The sequence below is a fragment of the Manacus candei genome, unplaced genomic scaffold, assembly GCF_025592945.1.
Source record: "Manacus candei isolate 608988 ecotype Guabito, Panama unplaced genomic scaffold, ASM2559294v1 h1tg000027l, whole genome shotgun sequence".
In the NCBI taxonomy this organism is placed as follows: Eukaryota; Metazoa; Chordata; class Aves; order Passeriformes; family Pipridae; genus Manacus; species Manacus candei.
In genome coordinates this window covers 8,814,890-8,837,782 of record NW_026138075.1, presented here as the reverse complement: position 1 = coordinate 8,837,782, position 22,893 = coordinate 8,814,890, and the positions used below count along the sequence as shown (strand labels likewise).

Sequence of the window (22,893 nt, the reverse complement as noted above, 5' to 3'; positions counted from 1 at the left end):
CAAAGTTGTGGATAAAAAACAAAAGCGATAATTTTGGTCTTGGAAACAAATTACACCACTTGCTAGCTGCCTTGCAATGTAAATGTGCTTCTTTCAGTGGTAAGAACTTCAGATGCAATCTCTGGGCTCAGCTTGTGCTTCTGTCACCATTCTTCTTTTGCTGCATCTGCAGAACACAGGGTCTTCTGGCAGCTGTTAATTCCAGAGACATGAGCATAATGTTTTCCTTGTAGGATGTTGAACCCATGGCAGCAGAAGACATTACATTAAGAGTTATTTATGAATACAAACTCTGCCTCCAAAACTCAATAGAGAATACAATGACTTGGGAAGAGCCATTCTCTCCACATCCTGTGACACTGAAGAATTTTAATCTTGAGAGCTTCATTTATGCAGGAAAAAGACTCAAGAACCTTCTTGCCTCTCATTACAGGAGGCAAGAACTTTTAAACTTGCACTTTGAAATTGTATCATTTTAATCAACAGCATGCATCATAACATGTAGCTTCACTATGGTAAAAAGCTGAGCTAGCAGAATAGCTGGCTGATTAAATATGAAGCAGAACAGTCTCTGTCTATTAAGAGTTATGTTCAACAATTGTCCTAATGAAAGCTAGAGAGAAAAAACTGGTGGCTTTGGTTTTTATTTCTTCCCCTCTAGGATATTCAAGCTCATACAAAATAAAACATCACTGTTCATGTAGCCACAGTATTCCATAGGGCTAAACCATTTGTTCTACAGTTTTAACATTTAAACAGTTTTCAATTATATGTGCAGATGACTATTTATGCAATGCCTCCATCTTACACAGTTCTGGTCAATCAAGCACTGCCTTCTTTGATAAGTGCTTAGCAAGCGTTACCTGTATCTAATAAAAATAAAAAATCTGGTTGAATGTATTTTTAAAAGTGGGAAATTAAGAGTGCTCTACACTTCTTTTAATCTCTAAAATACTTAGTGTGATTTTCATTTATCCCCAGACTTTCTCAAGAGCTTTGTTTATCCCCAGACTTTCTCAAGAGCTTTGTTTATCCCCAGACTTTCTCAAGAGCTTTGTTTATCCCCAGACTTTCTCAAGAGCTTTTCATTTATCTCCAGTCTTTCACAAGAGCTTTTCACTTATCCCCAATCTTTTGCAAGAGTTTTTTGGTGGTTTTTTTTTTTTTCTTTTTTTTTTTGGTTTTGTTTTGGTATGCCAGATTACTGTGTTGGAATGAATTTGTTAGAAGTCTCTACTAGAGAAGCTAGCAACAAAAATTGAATATTGTATCTCAAATACTTGTAACATTTTCTTACCATCACAGTAAGAAAGTACCCTTCAGTAAGGTACAATATTTGGCTGCAGCTATTTGAGCAATCTAAAGAAAGTACTGTTTTTTAACTCTTCAGGGAAGCTTGAAAGTGGCTCAATAATTTTTTAGTTCTCTTTAATTCACAGGAAGAAGCAATGCATTTTAAAAATGTTTATTCAGCTTAAGGTATCTCTTCTAAATACCTGTGGTATATTTGATATACATCTTCCCTCATTCCTTCAAACACACTTCAACTTTGAGGTAATTTAGGACAAAATACAAGAGCACTTTTACAAAGTAAAAGAAAGAGATTGGTACTAAAAATTTTAGGCAGGATAAATAGAAAAATATTCTGTCTTCTTTTCACTACAAATAGTTTCAGCATAATGCACTTCAAAAAGCAAAATAACCAAGCCACCAAATTCAGAATTAAGTATATTTCTCAAGCAAACCTGACTTAAGCAAGCATTTCACCTGAGTTAACATTTCAGGGATTGGGCCCATAGCAATAGAGAAGACAAAGTATCCTGGGGCAGATCATCCTAGGTCATTTTGCACTTTACTCAGAGGGGTAGAGGAAGGAAGGGAAAAAATTTTACCAAAAATAAAAATCAAACTTTGTCATGCTGGCTCCACGTGGGCAAATAATGGTCCCTCTCTATAGCAGAATGCCCATTCATGCCTGTCAGCCAGTACTGACTCTGTCAGTATTAGCTGCACAAAGGAAACTATGCCCAGGGAGATTTTGGAAAATGTTAGCAATGGTGTCTTGCTGTCCCAGAAGGACCTTTCAGTTTGAGAAACGCGTTCCAGAGATGCAAGGCACTTGCTGGGAAGGCCTGAGATGAAACATGTGAGTTTAGAATATGGTCTTCCACCCATTCAATAGTAATGGTACACCACACTTCCTCTGTGAGATACTTCCAAAGGAACTCTGATTCAAAATATGAAATCTTCTGGCCTAGGGAAAGATTATTCCTTTGGAAAGCATGATTTCACCCACTCATTTATATGCTATACTGGAAGACTGCAATACTCAAAATAAGATATTTTTACAGTTGCAAAGATATGTTTTGAGACTGACATAGGCAACGCAAGTTATAGTTCTTTATGCTGAATGAAAAAAGTTAATCAGAGTCTTCATCATCAAGGTATTCCTCTGCATTACTCAGTGTTCGGACTGTATCTGGAAAGAAAGAAAACTCTCTCTTAATCTGGGATAAAATCAGAAAATTACTCACATTTGCAATGCTTGCAAACCAGGACCAAACAAATCTGATTCCTCTATCATTTAGAGATGTTAGGGCTACACAGATGGGGCCGTAGATCTGGATCTCAAATGAAGGGCTATACCAGTAATCACACCTCCTACCTAGGAGATTTAGTCTGTGACCTTCAAGAGCCATGTTCTGGCTCCTTTGAACCTGTACGCCAGAGCTTGAACTCTTTAATCCTATCTTCTGCATATATTACTTTTAAATCACAAAGGATAGGATCACTGAGCTGGTAGAAGAGCCTCCATGATTTTATTCTCATAAAGTGGGGATAGTGCCTAGCTGGCTGCCATTCTCTGCCTAAAATCAAACACATTCCATTTATTTTTCCCATCCCCCCTTTCTCATCTATATTTTTTCCTGACTAGTTATTTGTTAGATACACTTACGAGCCTTTGTCTTTGAAGGATAGTAAGCAGGAAATCGGAGTATTAAAGTATATTTACCAGATGTGCAGCAGTACCTGGAGAACTACACCTATCTTTGAGACTGTACCAAGATAAATAGCATGGGTTTTTTGGGATAGATGATTATTTTCCTACAGATTTTCAAATATATAGGAGTAGGAATATGGATTACAGATAACATATATAACATTGTACATCACGAGATCCTAGTTAGTTGTAGTTTTGCAATAACATCTTAAAGTATTAAAAAAACCAGGTGTAGCCTGACATAATTCACAGAATTGATAACTGTGTTACTCTTTCTTATTCCAGAAATCTAAGATAACTTTAAAACTGACTTGCTTAATTGTTTTGAGAAAAGAAATCTAACTGAAAAAAAAAACTATTTTTCTTTTTGAGTAGGAGAAGCAGCAAAGGAAGAATGGAAAGGGAAGAAAAGAAATTGCAGAGCTCTATGCTAAAGGGGCCATACTTTGAGAAAATATGAATTCCATTTATCCTGCATAATCATAGAATCAGTCGGGTTGGAAAGGACCTCTGGGATCATCCAGTCCAACCCTTGATCCAACAACCCCATGGTTACTAGACCATGGTACTGAGTGCCACATCCAGTCTCATCTAAACCTCCAGGGACGGTGAATCCACTACCTCGCTGGGCAGCCCATTCCAATGCCTGATTAGTCTCTCTGTAAAAAATTTCTTCCTAATATCTAACCTAAACTTCTCCTGGCAGAGCCTGAGACCATACCCTCTTGTCTTACTGATAGCTATCTGGGAGAAGAGACCAACCCCCACCTGGCTACAGCCTCCTTTCAGGGAGTTGTAGAGAGTGATGAGGTCTCCCCTGAACCTCCTCTTCTCCAGGCTAAACAAGCCCAGCTCCCTCAGCCTCTCCTCATAGGACCTGTGCTCGAGTTCCTTCACCAGCCTTGTTGCTCTTCTCTGTACCTGCTCCAGCACCTCAATATCCTTCCTGAACTGAGGGGCCCAGAACTGGACACAGTACTCCAGGTGTGGCCTCACCAGTGCTGAGGACAGGGAGAAAATCACTTCCCTGGTCCTGCTGGCCACACTGTTCCTGATCCAGGCTAGGATGCCATTGGCCTTCTTGGCCACCTGGGCACACTGCTGGCTCATGTTCAGCTTCTTGTCAATCCAAACTCCCAGGTCCCTCTCTGCCTGGCTGCTCTCCAGCCACTCTGTGCCCAGCCTGTAGTGCTGCAGGGGGTTGTTGTGGCCAAAGTGCAGGACCCGGCACTTGGCCTTGTTGAACCTCATCCCGTTGGAATCAGCCCAACTCTCCAACCTATCCAGGTCCCTCTGCAGAGCCCTCCTGCCTTCCAGCTGATCGACACTCCCCCTCAATTTGGTGTCATCTCCAAATTTGCTAATGGTGGACTCAATTCCCTCATCCAGACCATCAATAAAGATATTAAACAGAACTGGGTCCAACACTGATCCCTGGGGGACACCACGAGTGCCCGGCCGCCAACTGGATGCAGCCCCGTTCACCACCACTCTCTGGGCCCGGCCCTCCAGCCAGTTCCTAACCCAGCACAGAGTGCCCCTGTCCAAGCCGTGGGCTGCCAGCTTTTCCAGGAGTATGCTGTGGGAGATGGTGTCAAAGGCTTTGCTGAAATAGTTGTTCTCTTGTTCAGTAGCACAAATAATGCAATCTTTTTGCATTTCCATGACATGACTTTAATAATTCTAATGTTTTAGAATATATTTCAGCAATTATGGCATTTGAATGTGTGTGTGTACATGTAAAACAAAACTGAACATTTAAGTGGAGGTAGTGTAAGCTTCCTCCAATAAAACAGTTTTATAAATGGAGTATGATATAAGCTGTATCTAAATAAGAGCAGATTTGGAACTGGGGACAGGAAGACTACTGATATAGAATCGAACTTCTGAAAAAGAACAATTGTTTCACTCATAGAGATTGGAAATACTGAAATGCAAACTCAACAGAATGAACAAAATTACTGAAAATAGCCAAGAAAATAGAAAATGCAAGAAAAGTATACAGATCAGCAGTGTCAGAGATATTTAAAAGGCGAAATTAAGGTAGAAAAGCAAACATGGAAGCTAATACTGAAACTGCAGTTAGACTGAGAATATCAGCTCAGGCAAGCAAGAAAAGACAGGGTGTGAGGGTACCAGAGACCAGTGATAGATAAAGTGACTAAGGATGAAAAATTAGCCAGCCACGAAACTAAATTAATTTAGAGGGAGTGACAAAGTAGAAGATTAGTTACTTAGGATCAGGAAATCAAACATTAATATAGTTATGAGGGACATCAGAACAGAGAATACACCTGTACCAGGTGCCTACAATTAACATGCAAAGATGAAGTAAGTGCTCCTAACAGGGATTAACCTTTAGAAAAAAATACAGAAACAGAAGGAATTCTGCCCTTTGTTACAACTGCTTTCTTCAGAGTCAAAATAATTTGTCAGAAGTTTTCTGGGAAATCCTGATATTACCTCAACCAAAGAGCTGGATAATATTTTTGCTGCAACTGCTCCTCTTGGCATCTAAAGCTGTAGTCAGCTATTCCACCATTTAATTCCCACTAAGCTCCCACAGGTTAGCATTCCCTCTGTTCTCACTTGTCCTGTGACAATACAGTTGCGAGACTGCATATCCCAACAAAACCAGCTTTAACTCTGCCTCTGTTTTTAAATAATTTCTCATTTCACCTAGGGTTTCCGCCCTAACTTCAGCCCCCTGAAAACTATAGGCAGTATTAGTTACACAATACTGGACCATTCAGTTTTTGTTCAGCTTTTTAAAATAGCTTTGTATCTTTTTAACTCTTTTGGACACAGCACTGTGCTATCAGGAGAGATGAACACAGTGCGAAGCAGTGACACTATTTTGATAAATACCTGAAAGCAGTCTTTCTTCATTTCTCTATTAGACAGTCACTCAGAAAAATACAGGAATAAGAAATTAAAAAAAAATTAGCAGTAAGAAAATAAAACAGGAGCATCTGTTGGTGTTGGTTTGGCATAAGTTTGGAGGAACAGACAAGCACAATGGGGAAGACAGCACACCATTTTACTTTCATATCCTGTCCCTTGTGGTACATTGCTTTTAGAGTAATTTCCATCTTGCTTTCTTCCATCTGAAGGACCTGTCTTCTATTTCCTTCCCTTGTTATTCTCACATCTGAACTCTTGCCTCTTGCTGACACAGGATGGCACTTTGTGTGGAGTCAGCAACACTGCATGTGATAAACCACGTTTCTATCACAAATCTAAACTAACCCTCTCAAGTGAGCCCTTTTGAACACAACTCAGTGTTCATATATCTCCCAAGTGTTTTTTATGGCTTTCGACATATTGATATTTGGTTAAAATATTAAGTGTCCTCTTAGAAGAAAAAATTTATCAGAAAAACAAAATCAGAAATACCTGCACTCTGTTTCTTCTTAAGTAAGGAAGCACAAGCTGCATTGGTTGCCATATCTAAAGCCAGTTTCTTCTCATTGTTCCTCAGATCTGTTCTTGCCCCTTCATAATAGAAAAATTGTCATCATGAATCACTGTCCCAGCTATTTCTCGAGCAATGGCATTCTGATATGAATTTCAGTAAGGTGGGTAGAATAGTAACGGACACAGGAGTCTGACCTATGAACTGCTCTGAAGCAGACCAGAAGTTATGGATGCTCTTCCACAAGCTACAGTTATTTAGGGAACTTGCTGGCTACTCTCCCTTTCTAGCAAGCAGATGTCATTGCTGCTCTGGGGTTAAGTGCCTACTTTTGTCTGCAAAGCAGGATGAAACCTATCTTGAGCAGGTGAGATGTCAACTTTCCAAATAGCTGTCAGAATTTTCTGCAAGACTTATAAAGTCAGGCAGGGTAGCTGGCTAAGGACTGTACTTGAGTTATACAAAAACACTTAAAAATACAAACTAAAAAACATTCATGAATCTAGTCTGCCACATAGATTGTTGAAACCTTGGTGAAGATCTTTACCCTTTGCCAGCAGCATCTCTACAATATCTGCATAACCTTTCCATGCAGCAGCATGCAAAGCTGTGTCTCCCAATTTGTTCTGTGGAGTTAGAGGGAAAAGCAACAGGATTAAAATACAGCAAAAAACCTTTCAGCTTGTACCAAGGATGAATAACATCACACATCTACTGTAAGGATCTGTTGGTTTAACCTACCTGTTGGTTTAACTCTAGGTTTGCCTGGGAAAACAGAACATCTACTATATCTGCAGAAAACAGGGAGAGGTTTAAAGAGAAAAATTTAGTAGAAACAAAACAGGCTTTTTGCACTCTTAGTATAAATTTTAATTTAGATTCAATGAAAGAGCAATCCAATCAGTTAATAAAAATCTGTAACAGTCGGACTGCATTAGGCAAACAATCATTAGTCAAAAGACATGCTATTGCATAGAATATGCAAAATAACAGAAAACTTCTTTTTGGTCTGTCCTTCTTCCCACTCTGCTTCTAACAGTTACACTGATGAGAATGCCTGCTTCAATGGCAACAAAACACACAGCAGTTGATGGAGCTGAACCTCCCTTCTAGTCTAATTTTTCTTTTTATAAAAAATAGAACAACATAAAAAAAAGGCTTTGTTATTTGTTATAGCACTGTAATTTTATCAGTCTGAAAAGCACATCAAGAAAAGCAAAGAACAGTAATTTCAAATTAATTCTCTGATACCTTTATGGCCTCCGTGGCATGCCCAGTACAGAGCTGTGCTTCCAGCTTTGTCTAAGCCATTGACACCAACTCGATTATCCAAACACTCTCTCAACCAGCTTAGGTTGCCTGAAAGACAAAATCAGTTTTGATGATTTTTTTTTTCTTTAAAGAGTTAACAGAACCATTAAAGACACATAGTTCTCTCTGAATGACAGTCTTCCAATGAACTTAAAAAGAGAAAAAGGGAGTTAGCAGCAACACCATTCATTAAACCAAAGTCACACCATATGTTTTCCACTCCCAGAAGACCTTCAGATCCTTATGCAGTTAAATGGATGGTACCACACTTTTTCTGTGCATACAGTCACAGAGTGGCAATTCTACCAGGCTTGTATCTCAGCTTTTCAAAGCTGTAAAACTTACCAGATAACTTGTTCAAGATACTAGACAAGCAAAACAGGCAGAACATCTTAATTCTTAATATACTATTATTATTATAGCAGAAAACAAGCAAAACAGCCTTTAGCATTACAGGACTAAAAGACCAAACACACTTACCTCGTTTGGCAGCTTCATGCAGTGGATTATCAATAGACTCCGCTTGCTCTGCCACTGAAATGAAAGAGTAAATTCTAACTACTTCTGAAACTGAATAGATATTTGATATCTGTGGAAATAAAACCTGGATTTATTCCAGAGGAACCAGTAATACATAGTTGATTCTAATGTGAAAAGGGATTTAGGAGTGACAGACTTGTCAGAAAAACTTGAATTTCCTGTGTACAGGAAAGCATTTCAGAAAAAAGCTTGTGAAAACTTTAAACAGCAGCATCAAATTGATCAGCAGTTGCAAGTTACCAGGAATCTAGCAGTATTTAATCTCAGTTATTACTTCCCTTTCTAAACTTGTAAGATGGTTCTGAGCAGTTGCATGAGGCTAGGCTTTCAACCTACAACTTGCCATCTATAGTTATGAATGAATTATTTCCAAGGGGTCTGTGAAGGGTAGCTAAAAAGATCGACTGTCAAGAGGTTTCCTTTTTGTTTGATGGAGATTTTTTATTTTTCCTGGAAAACTTGTGGGAGGTCTGCTTAAACAATGACAGTAGTGATGGGTAGATTGAAGATCAACCTTCTGTTCTAAAACTTTCTTTTTTAGGTGAAAATCACTAACTAGTAAGAGTACAGGCAAGCAGGACAGTGTACAATATGAGATGAATGGGATCTCTAAGCCCTTGCACTATGGTTGTTATGTGAAAGGGTTTTCCTCAGATCACAATGTTACTGTAATCAGATGCAAAGCAGGAAAATACTGATAACCGTACATTAGTTACCAGAAATAAAAGTCTCCAGACTCTTTTGGCCTCTCCAGATCTTTTCTTACTTTGATGTGTATTCCTCCCATAATGTTTGTAATTGTAAGATTTCACATGCTTAACTTGCTAGCCATGAGTAAAATAAAATACAAATGCTAGATTCTGGGATTTAATTTTAAAATAATTTGTGCAAACAGTGAACAAAATTCTAATGCAGAGAAGCCAGGCCCTGAGCAGACAGCTATTACACAAGCAGCACAAGTTAGTCATAATGAGCAGTGCTGGTTGAGCACAGCAGACAGCATTAACACTAACAACACTGTCTCAAAAGCTTTTTAGCAAATTTTTGCCAGAAGTTCCACAATAAGTATTTTTATTGCAGATAACACTGATTCTGCCTTCAGCAGCTTTTCATTCACATTCTTTTAAAATGTGTTCCTTCGAGCCCAGCAGATGGAGCACAAAACCCCCCCACAGATTCAGCAGTTTCAGGTCTGTCTCTACCCTTTGCAAAAAGGTTATAGAATAGCACAGGAGATCACAGTGTTTCATTGGTTAAAACCAATGAAACCTGTCAGTCCTAATGGTGTAACCAGAGAAAGATAGCCTGAGGGATTTTACAGTTTGCCTAAATCAGAAGACATGTTCCTATTACTCCTTGTTTTAAGGTCTGCAGAGACTTCTGTTCTGCTTACACATGAAAGTTTTGCAAATGTGCAAACAGAGATGCCACTCCCCAACCCTGCTCTAAAATGGAAGTTTTCCAAGTTATCTCAATGGGAACACAAATTGAATTGGTAGACTGCTGGTTTTATTTTAAATATAACACACTTCAAAAGACATTTGAGTGTAGGTAAGCATGTATGAACTATTCTGCTTGCGTATAACAATGCATGACCTCTGAACTCTGGCAGATGGCAAGAGCAGAGTCAGACTGGAAGTTCCAAACTACAGTGAAATTTGATGCCATGGTCTCAATAACTACACCATGGATTGCTATTCATGTATTTCTACTTACTACAGGGCAGGGAATCATAGCATTGCTACCATAAGATCTCCTAGTGAAGAAGGGACAATGTGAAGCAACCACAGTCGGTATCATATTGGCAGTTATGATGCAATCTGTCATGAGACACTGTTACTCTGTCTACAGTTCCTGGAAGGACTTGGAAGAATTGTGCTGTGTTGTCTGTATTCATGGCTTTTAAAAGTGATTTTAGTTGAATCTGAAAAAACAGTTTCTATCCAGTCCAGACATGTAAGGGATATTTAATATGATGCAATTCTCAAGTAAACAATGTTTTCTGTGGCTGGATATATTCACTAAAATACAACAAATGGCAAACAAAAATGGTTCCTTTAGAACCACGCATTTGTCCACTCAAAACTGAAAACATCTATTACTGTTATCTGCACAAGCAGAAACATGAACACTAGGCAAACTTATGCTGTCTTTAGGTTATAAAAACACAAGACAGCCTGTCCACTGCTGATGTACAATAGTGACTGATACTGCAGATAGGTGTATTCTGAAACACAGAGTAGAGTACTGTTAGATGCCAATGTGATCTGCTTTTGAAAATAAGTGATGCCGTGGAATGTTGGTGCTAAAAAAATAACTCCGGAGCAGTTAACTAGGGGGTGAGATAAGGAAAGGGTTTAATGTGCCAAGGCAATAGGTGTTACACCACGCGCTGGCTGTGCCTAAGATGTTACATTTTATAACAATAGCTGTCCAATCCCAAGTGTGTCCACTTTTGCCCTGATCCACCCCCCACCCCGCCCCCTGGAAATTGGGGCTGGGGGCTTTTGAGACCCTCTCTTCATCAATCTTCATCTTCTTTGGGGTACAGAGTGCACACAGTCACCCAGTTCTTGACCGTGTTCTGCAGTTTAGGCCAAGATACAAACATTCTCCAAACAGAACAGGCCTTGCCTTGACAAGAGACTAAACATTTCTACTGGATTTGGGGGTAGAATTAATATGGGGAGCATAGAATGGGGTAAGAGGGTTAAGGAATGTGTAAACTGCTTGTACTAAAGGGAAAAGGAGTGAGGGTTGCTGCTTTTAAAATCTACTTCTACTACTTATAAAACTTATAAGGCTTACAAAATTAGAAAAATAAAAAACTATTTGGGGCTTAAGGCATCATAAGCCTTTTTGTTTACTGATTTTCTTTGATTGTAAATTACCAAATAAAAATATCCTAAACATTACCATAGTTGCTTGGAATTAGCCCAGTTCTCCCCTTGCAAGTTCCTTTCCACCAATTTGTATCACTCTGCAGAGAAAAGGGAAAATATTTTAAAAGGCATATGTTGCATCTCAGAAGTGTTCAGTCCGTATGGGATGTCTTGGACTCACCATGTCTGAGATGTAAATGATATCTCCTTCTTCAAAGTACAGTTCATCTGGCTTAAAAACAGAAAGAAAAAAAAAGAGGAATAAACAAATATCTGAATATGTGTACAAATGAAAAACGAATACCTGGATAATTCAGAATACATTCACCTCTTCATTAAAAAGAATGATAACTCAAATTCTCTAGCACCTAGACAACAACCTGATAGTCAGTAGTTTGACTTGTCTACAGATAACCTTTTGGATCTGTGATCTTCCTAACAATGCAGAAAGACTGCGTTCTTTCCAACAGAGCACTGGGCAACAGAAGCAGTGAAATTTATCTTTGCATTTGTTAATTTCATCCCCTTTTTGGAAGAAAAACCAAATCACGATTTCAGATCTTAGACTGTAGGTAACAGATACTACAGAAGAAAGTATGCTGCTTTAAAACAGAGTGGACTTACTGGAGAGTGATGATTAATCAGGCAGTTTTAGTCACAATAAGAACAAATACGCATCAACAGACTTTATTTTGTTGAAAACAGTACAGTAAGTCTAATAGGCCAATCCTAGCAGAATTGAAGAAATGTTACTGACAAGATTAGAATTAAGTTTTTCAAACCTCTAAAATTTAGAAGTACTTACCGTTCTGGGCTCAAACGTATACAGGGCCCTGAACACTTTAACCTGTCCTGAAAAAAACAGAAATAAAAAAAATCAATACCAGTAGCATGCCTTTTAAACACAGCATACACATCCAGCCCTCAAATCCAAATACATTCCTTTCCTTCAACCTTAAAGTAGCTTGCTGAATGAATTTGTGTTATGCTCCTGTCAGTGAAAATCGTGATGAAAAGACTCAGCAGCATGAGTTATGAAGGAAACTGTCCATCTGATCAATGATATGTAAGTAGCCTCTTATGCACACCTAACATGGTCTTTACAGCTCACCACTCAAGTGCTGCCATTGATTTCTGAGGCAAAGTGTAGTTTCAGTCATATACACCCTCACACACTCATACATGCTATATATATATCTTTATTCTAGTATCACATCTGTCAAATGATACAGAATTAAGGAAAGGAAAAAGAAACAAAATAATGACCAATGTCTGCACCATGTTCTCATATTTACTTGCAGTCATTACTAACAGGAAAATAACACAGTACCATGGAAGTCATTGCATCTAAGAAAAATGACAAATGGTCACCAATGTACATTTATGGAATGTACAACTGACAAGGTGTTCTATTCAGATGCTTAAAATAAGCTAGAGTGTTTGCAATTCCTATTTGTGTTAATAGGGCAGCTTGGAAGAGACTGTCCACAGCATTCAAGGCAAGAAAAGACAACTCTAATGCAGAGAGATACAAGTTTAATTGCACAAACTGCAAAAGAAGCATCCCCACAAAAATTTTTAAAAATTCAGTGAATGTACACTTCCAGAGCACCAGCAGAAAGTACGAGAACTGCTTAAGTCCACTGAACTCAATGCAGAAATATATTATTCCAACTGTTCCACATTGTTTACTTTAGAGTACCTGAAGATTTAAGCACAGAGGTTTATTTACTTTTAAATATCATAAGTATGCAAGTGTAGGTTATGTACGTCTTCTTACACTATCCTTTACATGTTTATACAGATCAACTATGTGAAGCAATGTTCGGACCATCAGGACAACGCATTACTCAGGTCACACTTAGTCCAGACTATTTTGTATACTCAGAGAAACTGATGAACTTACTGCCAAAGGCTAGTACTGTACAGTTTACATACGTGAAGTTTTGTGTAGTTTATTCAATATAGATGTGTAGCTTGCCTCAGAAACTAAGTAATTACAACTGTGGCAACAGTTAAAAAGGATGAAACCCGTATTCTGTTCATTACCCATACAGAAATGGTGAACAAAGAAAGCAGACAGTAATATGTCCTAGATCTAAGAGATCAGCATGAAACATCTGATTTGCAGCTGGGGAGAAGCTAAACAACAACAAAAACAATGAGGGAAGAAAAAAATAAAAAAGAACAAGAGATGACAAAACAGGATGGATTACAGGAGTACTGTCTCTTCTCCTTGGCTTTCTTACACAGATGACAGAAAAACACAAGACAGAACTATACACTGACAACTCTGGAGATTACAACCATCAACCACTGATTTTCAAGGTTTTATGTAAGCAAAAGGAGGAAATGGACCACATAAGATGGTAGAAGACAGGGAAAAGCAAAAAATACGTATTTGTGTGTGTCATGCGTGCTTTCCGTAATAATGTACAGGATATGAGTCAACAGGTTTTCTAAAGCTATCACCCCTGTGGAGAAAAAGAGGAATGGAAACACTGATGCTGATAAAGGTATTGCTGACATGTTGTTTAAACAAAAGACAATTTACTATTAGTTGCTAGTTAGTTGTTAGTTTGTTTTTTGTTTTGTTTTGTTTTTTTTTTTTAATTCTATAAAACTGAAGGAGAGAGTTACTTCCCCAAATGTCCAGTTGTGGTGTCACACACAGACTGACATGTTCTAAAACATTCCTGTGATGAAATACAAAGAGTACAGAACTGCATCTATAGAACTGCAGGTCTGGTTAACGCTAATTTTATAGCACTTTATATAGGAGTTAATAAAGAGATAGCAAGCCTGTTTACTTCGCTGCAGTTAAGAGCTTAGAACAAGGGGACTTTGGGACTTGTAATGGAAATTACTTGTACCAAATTTTAATGCAAAAATTCAGTCCAGAAGGTTAAAATAACTAAATGTAAGCACATAAAGGGCACATTTGACTTGAATTAGTCTTCTGGAAATAGAGATTGTATTTCACTAGACACAGGGGTACCTGTAATCACTTTAAGTACTTTTATCTAGCAATACGTATCCCTAGGCATGCAGGCAGACTTACAGCTTGCATTGGTGATAACTTTGCTTTGGAACAAGCTAAAAGTTAGACACCTAAGGTCTTCCTCTGCTCTCACTTACTACCATCTATCTACTATGAACCATGTTTCAAGATTCATACAAGATGGTGAACAATTAATTAGCACTGATTTGAACTTATCAAGTTGACTGACTGCACCTCCCCACCACAAACTTCTAGAGGACAAAATAACTAGAATACAAAAATATGTATCTTTTTAAAATTTCAAGGAACTAGGCAAACATTATTGACTTTATTCTCAGCATAACTAACAAGAAGAGTATCTTTCCTAATAGCAAAGTAAATGGGGGCACAGAGCAGTGAAGTGTCCCACAAAAAAGTCTTTCTCTAAGTATAGGTTTTTCTTTTCAATCCTGTTATGCCCCAATATGCTCAGTGGGTTTAGGGGATGGTTGTTTGATTCTGTCTCGGCAGTGCATGGGAGAAATAATAAAATTTTCAGGAGGTTCAATAACAAACTATTACTTGTAAACTTTCAGAACATTAAGGCAGAATAAGCTACTTAGCAAATTTTAAAACAACATCCAGACAAAGTAAGGCATTTTACAAACTTTAACTTTGCAAACTTAAACTTAGCCAACTTTAACTTATCCAGATATCACAAGGCACTTACTAAGGCATTGACTGGAAATTTTTAGTCTGGCTTACAATACGTTTTGGGAAGAAGTTAGAAGAGTAGAAGGATAAGAGTAAAAGAATATCACAACCCATGGATCCAATGATGAGACTTGACTGTTGCAATGTCAGTGTCCACTGGTCAAAGTAATGATGGCAGTCCTGATCGATCGCGAGTCGTGGAAAGCCCACAAAACAAAGTTCAGTGGGTTATTCTACACTCAGGATAGGTGGCAATGGCCAGGTACCTCTGCTGGAGGAGGAGTTTTATGCTACCTGATGTACCACTGTGGATCATTTGCAGTCCTCTGGTGGAAGACCCCAAAAATGAGTGTGGGAGCACTTCAGTCTTTGGTGGTTTATGACACCTTTTACAACATGACACCTGCCTCTCATGTCAGTGTAGTTAAGCCACTGTCAGAAGGGATGAATACCTTCAGCCTACCTGGGAATGTCCCAATACCTCCCCCCAAGGGGAGTTTTCACACCTGAGTCAGTTGTATAAGGAAGGTATCACTGGCATAATAAAAAGCACTATCCCACCTTGCAGGATCTGCTTCTCATCTGCCTCTTCCCTTATTTTGCTCAAAACCCAGCTGCTTGCTAAACAAAGATTAGTTGGTTGTGGTCACACCTTCTGCACCTGGGCTCTTCCCTTGCACCTTGTCAGCAAAGCACCTGCTCCTTTTGCAAATGAAGGATTGTTTGAGCCATTACTGTTAATATTTCAGTCTCTCACAAATCCTAACTTTAGCCACAAGGCTGTCTTTTCTCTTCTCATGGAATTTGCATTAAACATCTGCAAAACAACTGTTTGATAAATGAAAAAGGTAACTTATTACACATACTAAAAAGATACAAATATTCTTAGCATACAAACTTCCCAAGTCATAACTTGCCAAATCCTCCCTCAGCAGCACAAGACGGTAAAGTATTCAAACTAATTATTCTCTCTAACCAGCAACATAAAACTGACTTTGTTAGGTTGGGCTTATCCTATAAATGTCTCCAGCTCTTATGAGAAAGGGAAACATGCAACTTATATTTCTAAGATGATCTTCTCCCAGTTAAGTGCTTAGAAGCAATCAAACGGAGGAGCTAAAGAGTAACAACAGCTTAAAAATGTAGCTTTTGATATGTACTGAACTGAAGAGAGATACCTGCTATGCTTTGTAATACTAAGTAATAAAAAAAACCCCTAAACCTAAACCACCATTTTCTAAAAAAACCAGATTTTTATTTGTAACAATTTTTAATCAACTGCAGTATTGTTAACAGAAGAGCGTTTCCAAAGAATGCTAAGTGTTTTCACAACAGTTACTGTTTCTCTCCCACTGGTGCTTTTTTCCCCACTTCCTTTCTATTCTTTTACTCAAGCTTCTCTAAACCACCACAGACACTGGCATTTACCCCTCTTTTACGCAACCTGCCACCAAAGCATTCTCTGTTTTCCTCTTATTTGCTTTCACCCACGAATGAAAAGCTAAAAAAAGAAAAAAAAAAAAGGGACACCCCCCCCCTTAATCTGTATGGTATTACTTATTTAGGTCTTTGTGTCAGGCTGAACTTTCAGCACCAAAGGGGAGAGAAAGCAATTTCATTAGCTGTCAGCTAACATTACTTCCTCAAGCAAAAGAAAGAAACAAACCAAAACCCAAACCAGTCCTTGGTTCAAGAGACATTTACTTTAAAGAAAATAATCATGCAGTAAGCCAACGTTCATAGTAGCTACCAAGGCGTGGCCTCAGGGGACTGATATGAGTCTTTTGTTAGCATTTCACACCCTGCTTCATCTGCCATAGACAGACATAATCAAATCTCATTCACACAAGCAAGGTTCTACAAACTGGATACTGATCCAGATGCTGCATCTTTTCATTAGCTATATTTAAACTGAGTAGCTCAAGACCAGAGTAACTTACTTAAGTTGAACAGACTCACTGCGTTCACAAAGCACTATCAGTATCTACAATACAGGGATGATCTCTATGCCATTGAAAGTCAGAATTTACCATGGTCATCTACAGAAAAAATTAAAAAACTGCAAGCCTTTCAATAAACTTCTTCATGGGTTCAAGTTAATCCTGGGCTGTCATCAGCCATCTTCCTCCTTACTTCTACAACGTTGCATAGAAACAGTTCAGAATCAGGTAATCTCTCTGGCACCATCTCGATTGAAAATATCTAATCTGAATCCCTACAAATAGCCCAAAAATAGAAAATATGCATAGGATATGGGATGACGGGAAGAAGAAGGACAGTTTGCATGTTCCAGGTCTCATGCTAGATTTAGTCTCTTCTGAAAACATTTATAACAGGGAATATGAATTTTGATACATGTTCAGATTAATTTCTTTGAAGGAAGTAAGAGGCATCTTCTGCCTGACCTCACAGAAAGCATGGTGGTAAAAGCACAACATGTTTTTCTCAGTGTTAGCCTAAGAACCCACAAAGGATCTACATACTCTAGCAGTGTATACCAGCAATTTGAAGTCACAACCTTTTGGCCAAGTGGAACTATCAGAGGTAAGCTACAAATCAGAATAATTTGTGATATGCTTGTAGTTTGCTTTAATAAGAAAAGAGATGTTCATCTTATGATCTCCATGTGTCTTGGGAGATGTGCAATTTTACTAGTAGGACATTATGGCCAAAGAAACTTTTTTTTCCTGGCTTCTCATAGAATAATTTAGGTCAGAAAAGAACTCTAAGATCATTAAGTCCAAGCATTCACCTAACACTGCCACTGCCAACATGGTAAACTATGTCCCTAAGTGCCATATCCACACATCTTTTACATAATTCAGGGACTCAGTCCATTCCCTGGGAAGCCTGTTCCAACACCTGACATACCCCTTCAGTGAAGAAATTTTCCCTTATATCCAACCTAAACCTCCCCTGGCACAACTCAAGGCCATTTCCTCTTGTTCTGTCACTTGTGTCACTTGGGACAAGAAACCAACACCCACTTAGCTACTACCTCCTTTTAGGTAGCTGTAGAGAGCAATATGGTCTCCCCTGAGCCTCCTTTTTTCCAGGCTAAATCCCCCCAGCTCTCTCAGTCACTCCTCTTAGGACTTACTCTCTAGACCATTCACCAGCTTTGTTGTCCTTCTCTGGACACACCCCAGCACCTCAATGTCTTTACTGAAGTGAGAGGTCCAGAACTGGACACGGCACTTGAGGTGTGGCCTCACCAGTACAGGGGGATGATCACTGCCCTGGGTCCTGTTGGCTGAACTGCTTTTGAGGCAGGCCAGGATATCCCTGGCCTTCTTGGCCAACTAGGCACACACTAGCTCACTTTCAGAAGCTGTCAACCAGCACCCCCAGGTCCTTTTCCTCCAGGAAGCTTTCCAGCCACTCTGCTACAAACCTGTAGCATTGCATGGGAATTGGAAAACAAGGTGCTTTGCACCCAGACCTTCAAGCAGGAATAAAAGTATTGGAAATACCTTCTACAGGTGTGCAGTTTAGCACTTTGCTCAGAGGACCCTGCACAGAGACACAACCAAGTTCAACATAGCTTTTAAAGACTACCACAACTGAGACAGAAAAAAAAGTGGGGTCCTCACTGTTTAGAGAACCATCTTCCATGTCTAAGTAGTGCTTGTTAGAAACAGGAAGTGAACACAGGGCATACACATCTGCAGGGAGGAAGGGGTGAGGATGCATGAAACAAACAAACAAGAAAGCCTAGGAATCTGCTTAGGATCATATTAAAAAGAACTGAAAAGATAGACTGGTGCCAGCATAGATGAAAAACTGGGGTAGTCCAGGAACAAACATGAACTGCACTAACCAGTGTCTGGAGTGGAAGGAACAAACAGTATTTCTTTACAGAAAACCAGAACTAAAAATATTCTCACAGAAGATGAACGTGAACACAACTTCACTGGCACAGTTTAAAGCTGCAATCTTCTACTTCTTACCAATTTTACTTCTGCAATACCAGCATGCCTTCACCTGTAGAAAGCTTGTTTGTGGCCCCAGAACCTTGCAGTAAGGAGGGTTTGAGATGAGAAATGGAAGTTTAAAATTCATACTAAAATCAGACTTGGAACTGTTCAGTTGTTTCTCTCCCCTTAGAGCTGATGACTGTTGTGTAACTCCCCATATTCCCATGCTTACATCTTCCTAGCTAACAGAAACATTTCTTTGTCTACTGAAGAAACCCAACCTACCACTTACACTGAATTTAAGCCTACTGCTAACGTCTGAGGCACGTGACTCAATGCAAGTCTTCTGCTCCTGTGAATGCTGTCACAGCTCCTACTTTACCTTAGAATTGAGGTGAACTTGTGATTGAACTTCAGTATTTATGTCCAGAATCCTATTTTGAACTCTGACAGCTACTAGTGGGAGCAAAGTCAATGAACCTGCTTTAAAGCAGCAACTCTTAATGTTACATAAGTTATGTTTCCTCCTGCCTGCTTTCCTCTCAATTGGAATAATTTAAAACTACAACTTCCTTGGTACAAAGACTAGTCTTTCTCCATAAAATATAAATGTTGTGTCAACTCTAGGCCATGATCAACAAACCTTACTCTGTCTGGTAAATATGAAAGTAAGTAAGTTTTCTTTAAATATTAAAACACCAGTTTCATATCCCCAAAAGCTGTTGCTGCACAGTATATGGGGCTCTAATCAAAAAGATCTAATCAAATAGCAAGCACTGTTCAATGAGACAGTGCTCAACCAGCACACAACTAGCAGAAGCCAATACAAGTTGTCAAATTCAAAGGACTCCATAAGTAACTTTTGTAAATAGGATTAATATCCAAAGTGATATGAACTGTGCAAAGAATAATGTAGTTTAAGATATAAAAAAATCTTTCGAAAGACGGAAGGGAAATCCTACTCTTGCAAAATGATGACAGAGAAGTATGTTTCTACAATTTTCAACACCCACTCGACTCCTTTCTAGTTTTAATAGGCTAAATAAAAAATATAGCTAGAAAATAATAATAATACAGAACCACAAGAGAAAAGCAAAGTTAGACATGCTTGTTAAAAAAAAAGCCTTTATAAACAATTGTGACCCCTCACTTAAAGACTAACCACAGACCCTGAAAGACTAGTTCAAGTGCTGACAAACATATCCCGTGACTGTCTAACATATACTGATGTCAAAACCATTTTTCTGCAACTGAAATCCTAATGTTCTGTGCACACAACAGGATTTATAGAAGAGCCATCTATCACATAAAATGGTCTCATATACTGATGGAAATGACAGTGCTATAGCTTGTTGATTTTCCCCCTTCACACATTTTTAAAGCATGGTCCAACTGTAATGTCCAAAATCCCTGATTAGAGCAGTGAAGACTGTTTTAAAAAGCACGAATATTTATTTCATTAAATATTATCACTTCACTGGCATCTGACATATTTACTTCCCTCTCTATCTAGCCTACACTTTTTATTTCTTGAACACACAGGAAAGGACTATAGCAACCAATGGCTTGTTTTCTCTTCTATCTCATCTGAACTGTGTAAATTCAGCACGGCAAGCAGACTTGCTGTTCCCTTACACAGCTTATAGACTGGATACCTGATAATAACCAGTGAAGAAAAATTAACACAGCTTGACCAAATGCACCAAGATATTCCAGACATTCCAGCAACTGCAATCTAAATGCCACCAAAAGAGACAGCATTACACTGCTGTAGAAAGTATTTCACCACATACAGCTTCTATATTTATGTCTCTAACATTTATAATCCTAAGAAATTAAATGACAATCTCACAGGCGAAACTGCTATCATGGACAGAAGAAAGTCAGACATACAAGTACAGAGATATTTTGAAGTATGCTAGAAGGCAATGTATTCCTGAAAATTACTTGTAAAAAATTTAACACAACAGACTCCATAAAATTTTCTCTCCTCAAAAATTAGAGATTTGGCAAAATTAATCTTATTACTTTAATCAGCTCTGAAAGCCACTACCAAGACAGTCTTATTCTTTCTCTTCCTCTTCCTTCTTCCACCCATTTCCTCTTGCTGTGTCAAGCACTCATACTGTAGACATTAAAATGACCTTATGCAAAAAGTCAGAGCAGCGATCCAGCTTGTCATGCCACTATATGGAATGGAAAGGGATGGTGGGAGTAGGGAACCTGTCCTTTTGACAACAGTCTGCATTTTATCAGATCAAGCATACCACAAAACTGCACCCTACCAAACTAGTGAGAGACATCTATATTAGACATATCTAAGTCAGTATGAGGCAGGTTAGGCAGGGTGAGGCCTTTAACTCCTTAAGAATCTTATTGCAAAATAGAAAACTCCATTAACAACTTCACTGGAAAAACCTACTCTTCAGGTATATTCAGCTGTTAAGAGCAACACCACATCCTGTTAGAGGCCTGCAGGTTTCCTCAGTCCTGATTGTCTTCAGTAAGGGTTCACAACAGCAACACTTTTCTTACTGTCTTCTTCAGTTGAAGCAAGCTCTTTTCAAAGAGGCTCAGCAAACTGCAGGGCAGAGGAAGTTCTTCCAAGGATGAAACTCTACATTCAGAGAACTTTAGCAGATTTTTCTTCTGTAGGCAGATTGAGATTGATGGTTTAAATGGTCTAAACTGGGTTTGCACTTACTTGCGTTTAAATCAAAAACTTGTTTTATGAGCTATCTAGTTAAAATACTTAATTAGGTTATGTATTTAATTAATTTTTTTACATCAGTACTTCAAATAGTATTCCAAATACAAAAAAATAGTGAAGTTCAGATACATTTAGGGATCAGATAGTCCTGCTTTGGGAGACACCAACTAGTCTTGTCTATCGAATTACATTCATGGTGATTTTCTTAACTTCTAAGTAAGAATTCAAACTTTTACATTGGGAGACAATACACAAACGTGATAAACAGCCATGGCATTTTCTAGACCAATTCCTTATTTTAAAAAAGGAAACCCTGAAAATAATGGTTTAAGTTTTGGCAAAAGAATGTATGTTCACCGAAAAAACACCACTTCTAATCCAGGATTTAAAACCGTGCAACTTCCAATGGCTTTTCATATATTTTTAGGAAAAAACTGTGGCTGTTATTGATTTTTTAAAAACTAACTTTGCACTGTTTTTTTCGGAAAAAATACAGGATCAAAAATGTACGCATCGATGACTACATGCACTAGCAAATTGAGGGTTTGGCTGCTGGGAGTCCTATAAGGGAATGCAGTGGATGCCACGTTAGAAGAGGAAGAATGTTGCGTGGGACTGTGTTATAAAACTGCTTTTATTCATTAATATATTGCTAACCCATGCAACCACAAGGTAAACCTCAGAGCATTCCAATGCTATTTCTTTAAAGGGTAAAGGGTTTCCTGCGCGTTTCAGCCCACGCAAGCAGCTCCTCGGCGGCCGCTGCAGGCCGGACACGCCGCGCCGCCCAGTGCCACGGGCACGGCGGCTCCGGGCAGGGCCGCGCCGCAGCGGAAGGAGGCCGGGGCGGGAGGGCTGCGCATCCACAGGGATGTCCCCGGGCGACGGCTCTGGCCCGGCGGCACTCACGAACATTCTCCCGAGCTACAGCAACCACGGGATCCCGCCCAGACACGATGCCCGAGGGCAGATCCACGGCCCTTTCCAGCCACGGGAGCGGCTACCTTCCTTCCCGACACCAAGAGAGCGGCGCGCAGGTTCATGGCGGGAGGGCGCGGACAGGAAGAGAAGGGCGGCTCTGCCCCGCTCCCACCCACGCCCGAGTTGTCTGTTTGAGGGCCCATACCCGACTCCCAAATCATCCACGTGTCAGCAGGCAGCGGGCTCCGTCGCGCCCCGCACGGGGACGGCGGGTCAGGCCGCTGCGTCCTTCCCTCACCTGGCTTGGCCGGTTTAGGTGGAGGCTTGGACATGGCTGGAGCCGACCCTAGCGCGGACGGGGGAGCGGCGGGCAGGCGATCGGCTGCCTACAGGTGGGCACTCGGTGCGGGGCGGCGGCGCAAAACCCGTCCGTGCTCCCGGGAGCGGCGCGCCGCGGAGACAGCAGCGCAGAGCGGGCGGATCGCTCCGCCCCGGCGGCCGC

General features: G+C 39.6%; 1 protein-coding gene across 1 annotated transcript; it reads right to left on the bottom strand.

Moving 5' to 3' along the window:
* Positions 1 to 628: 628 nt before the first annotated feature.
* Positions 629 to 22,864, bottom strand: OSTF1 (osteoclast stimulating factor 1). The gene is made up of 10 exons (XM_051789480.1): positions 22,690 to 22,864; positions 11,955 to 12,001; positions 11,331 to 11,381; positions 11,184 to 11,247; positions 8,208 to 8,261; positions 7,668 to 7,775; positions 7,158 to 7,207; positions 6,964 to 7,042; positions 6,398 to 6,496; positions 629 to 2,479 (listed from the first exon to the last, which is right to left on the bottom strand). The coding sequence occupies exons 1-10, from the start codon at positions 22,721 to 22,723 to the stop codon at positions 2,421 to 2,423; spliced, it is 645 nt and encodes a 214-aa protein (XP_051645440.1). The 5' UTR covers positions 22,724 to 22,864; the 3' UTR covers positions 629 to 2,420.
* Between the last annotated feature and the right edge of the window lie 29 nt (positions 22,865 to 22,893).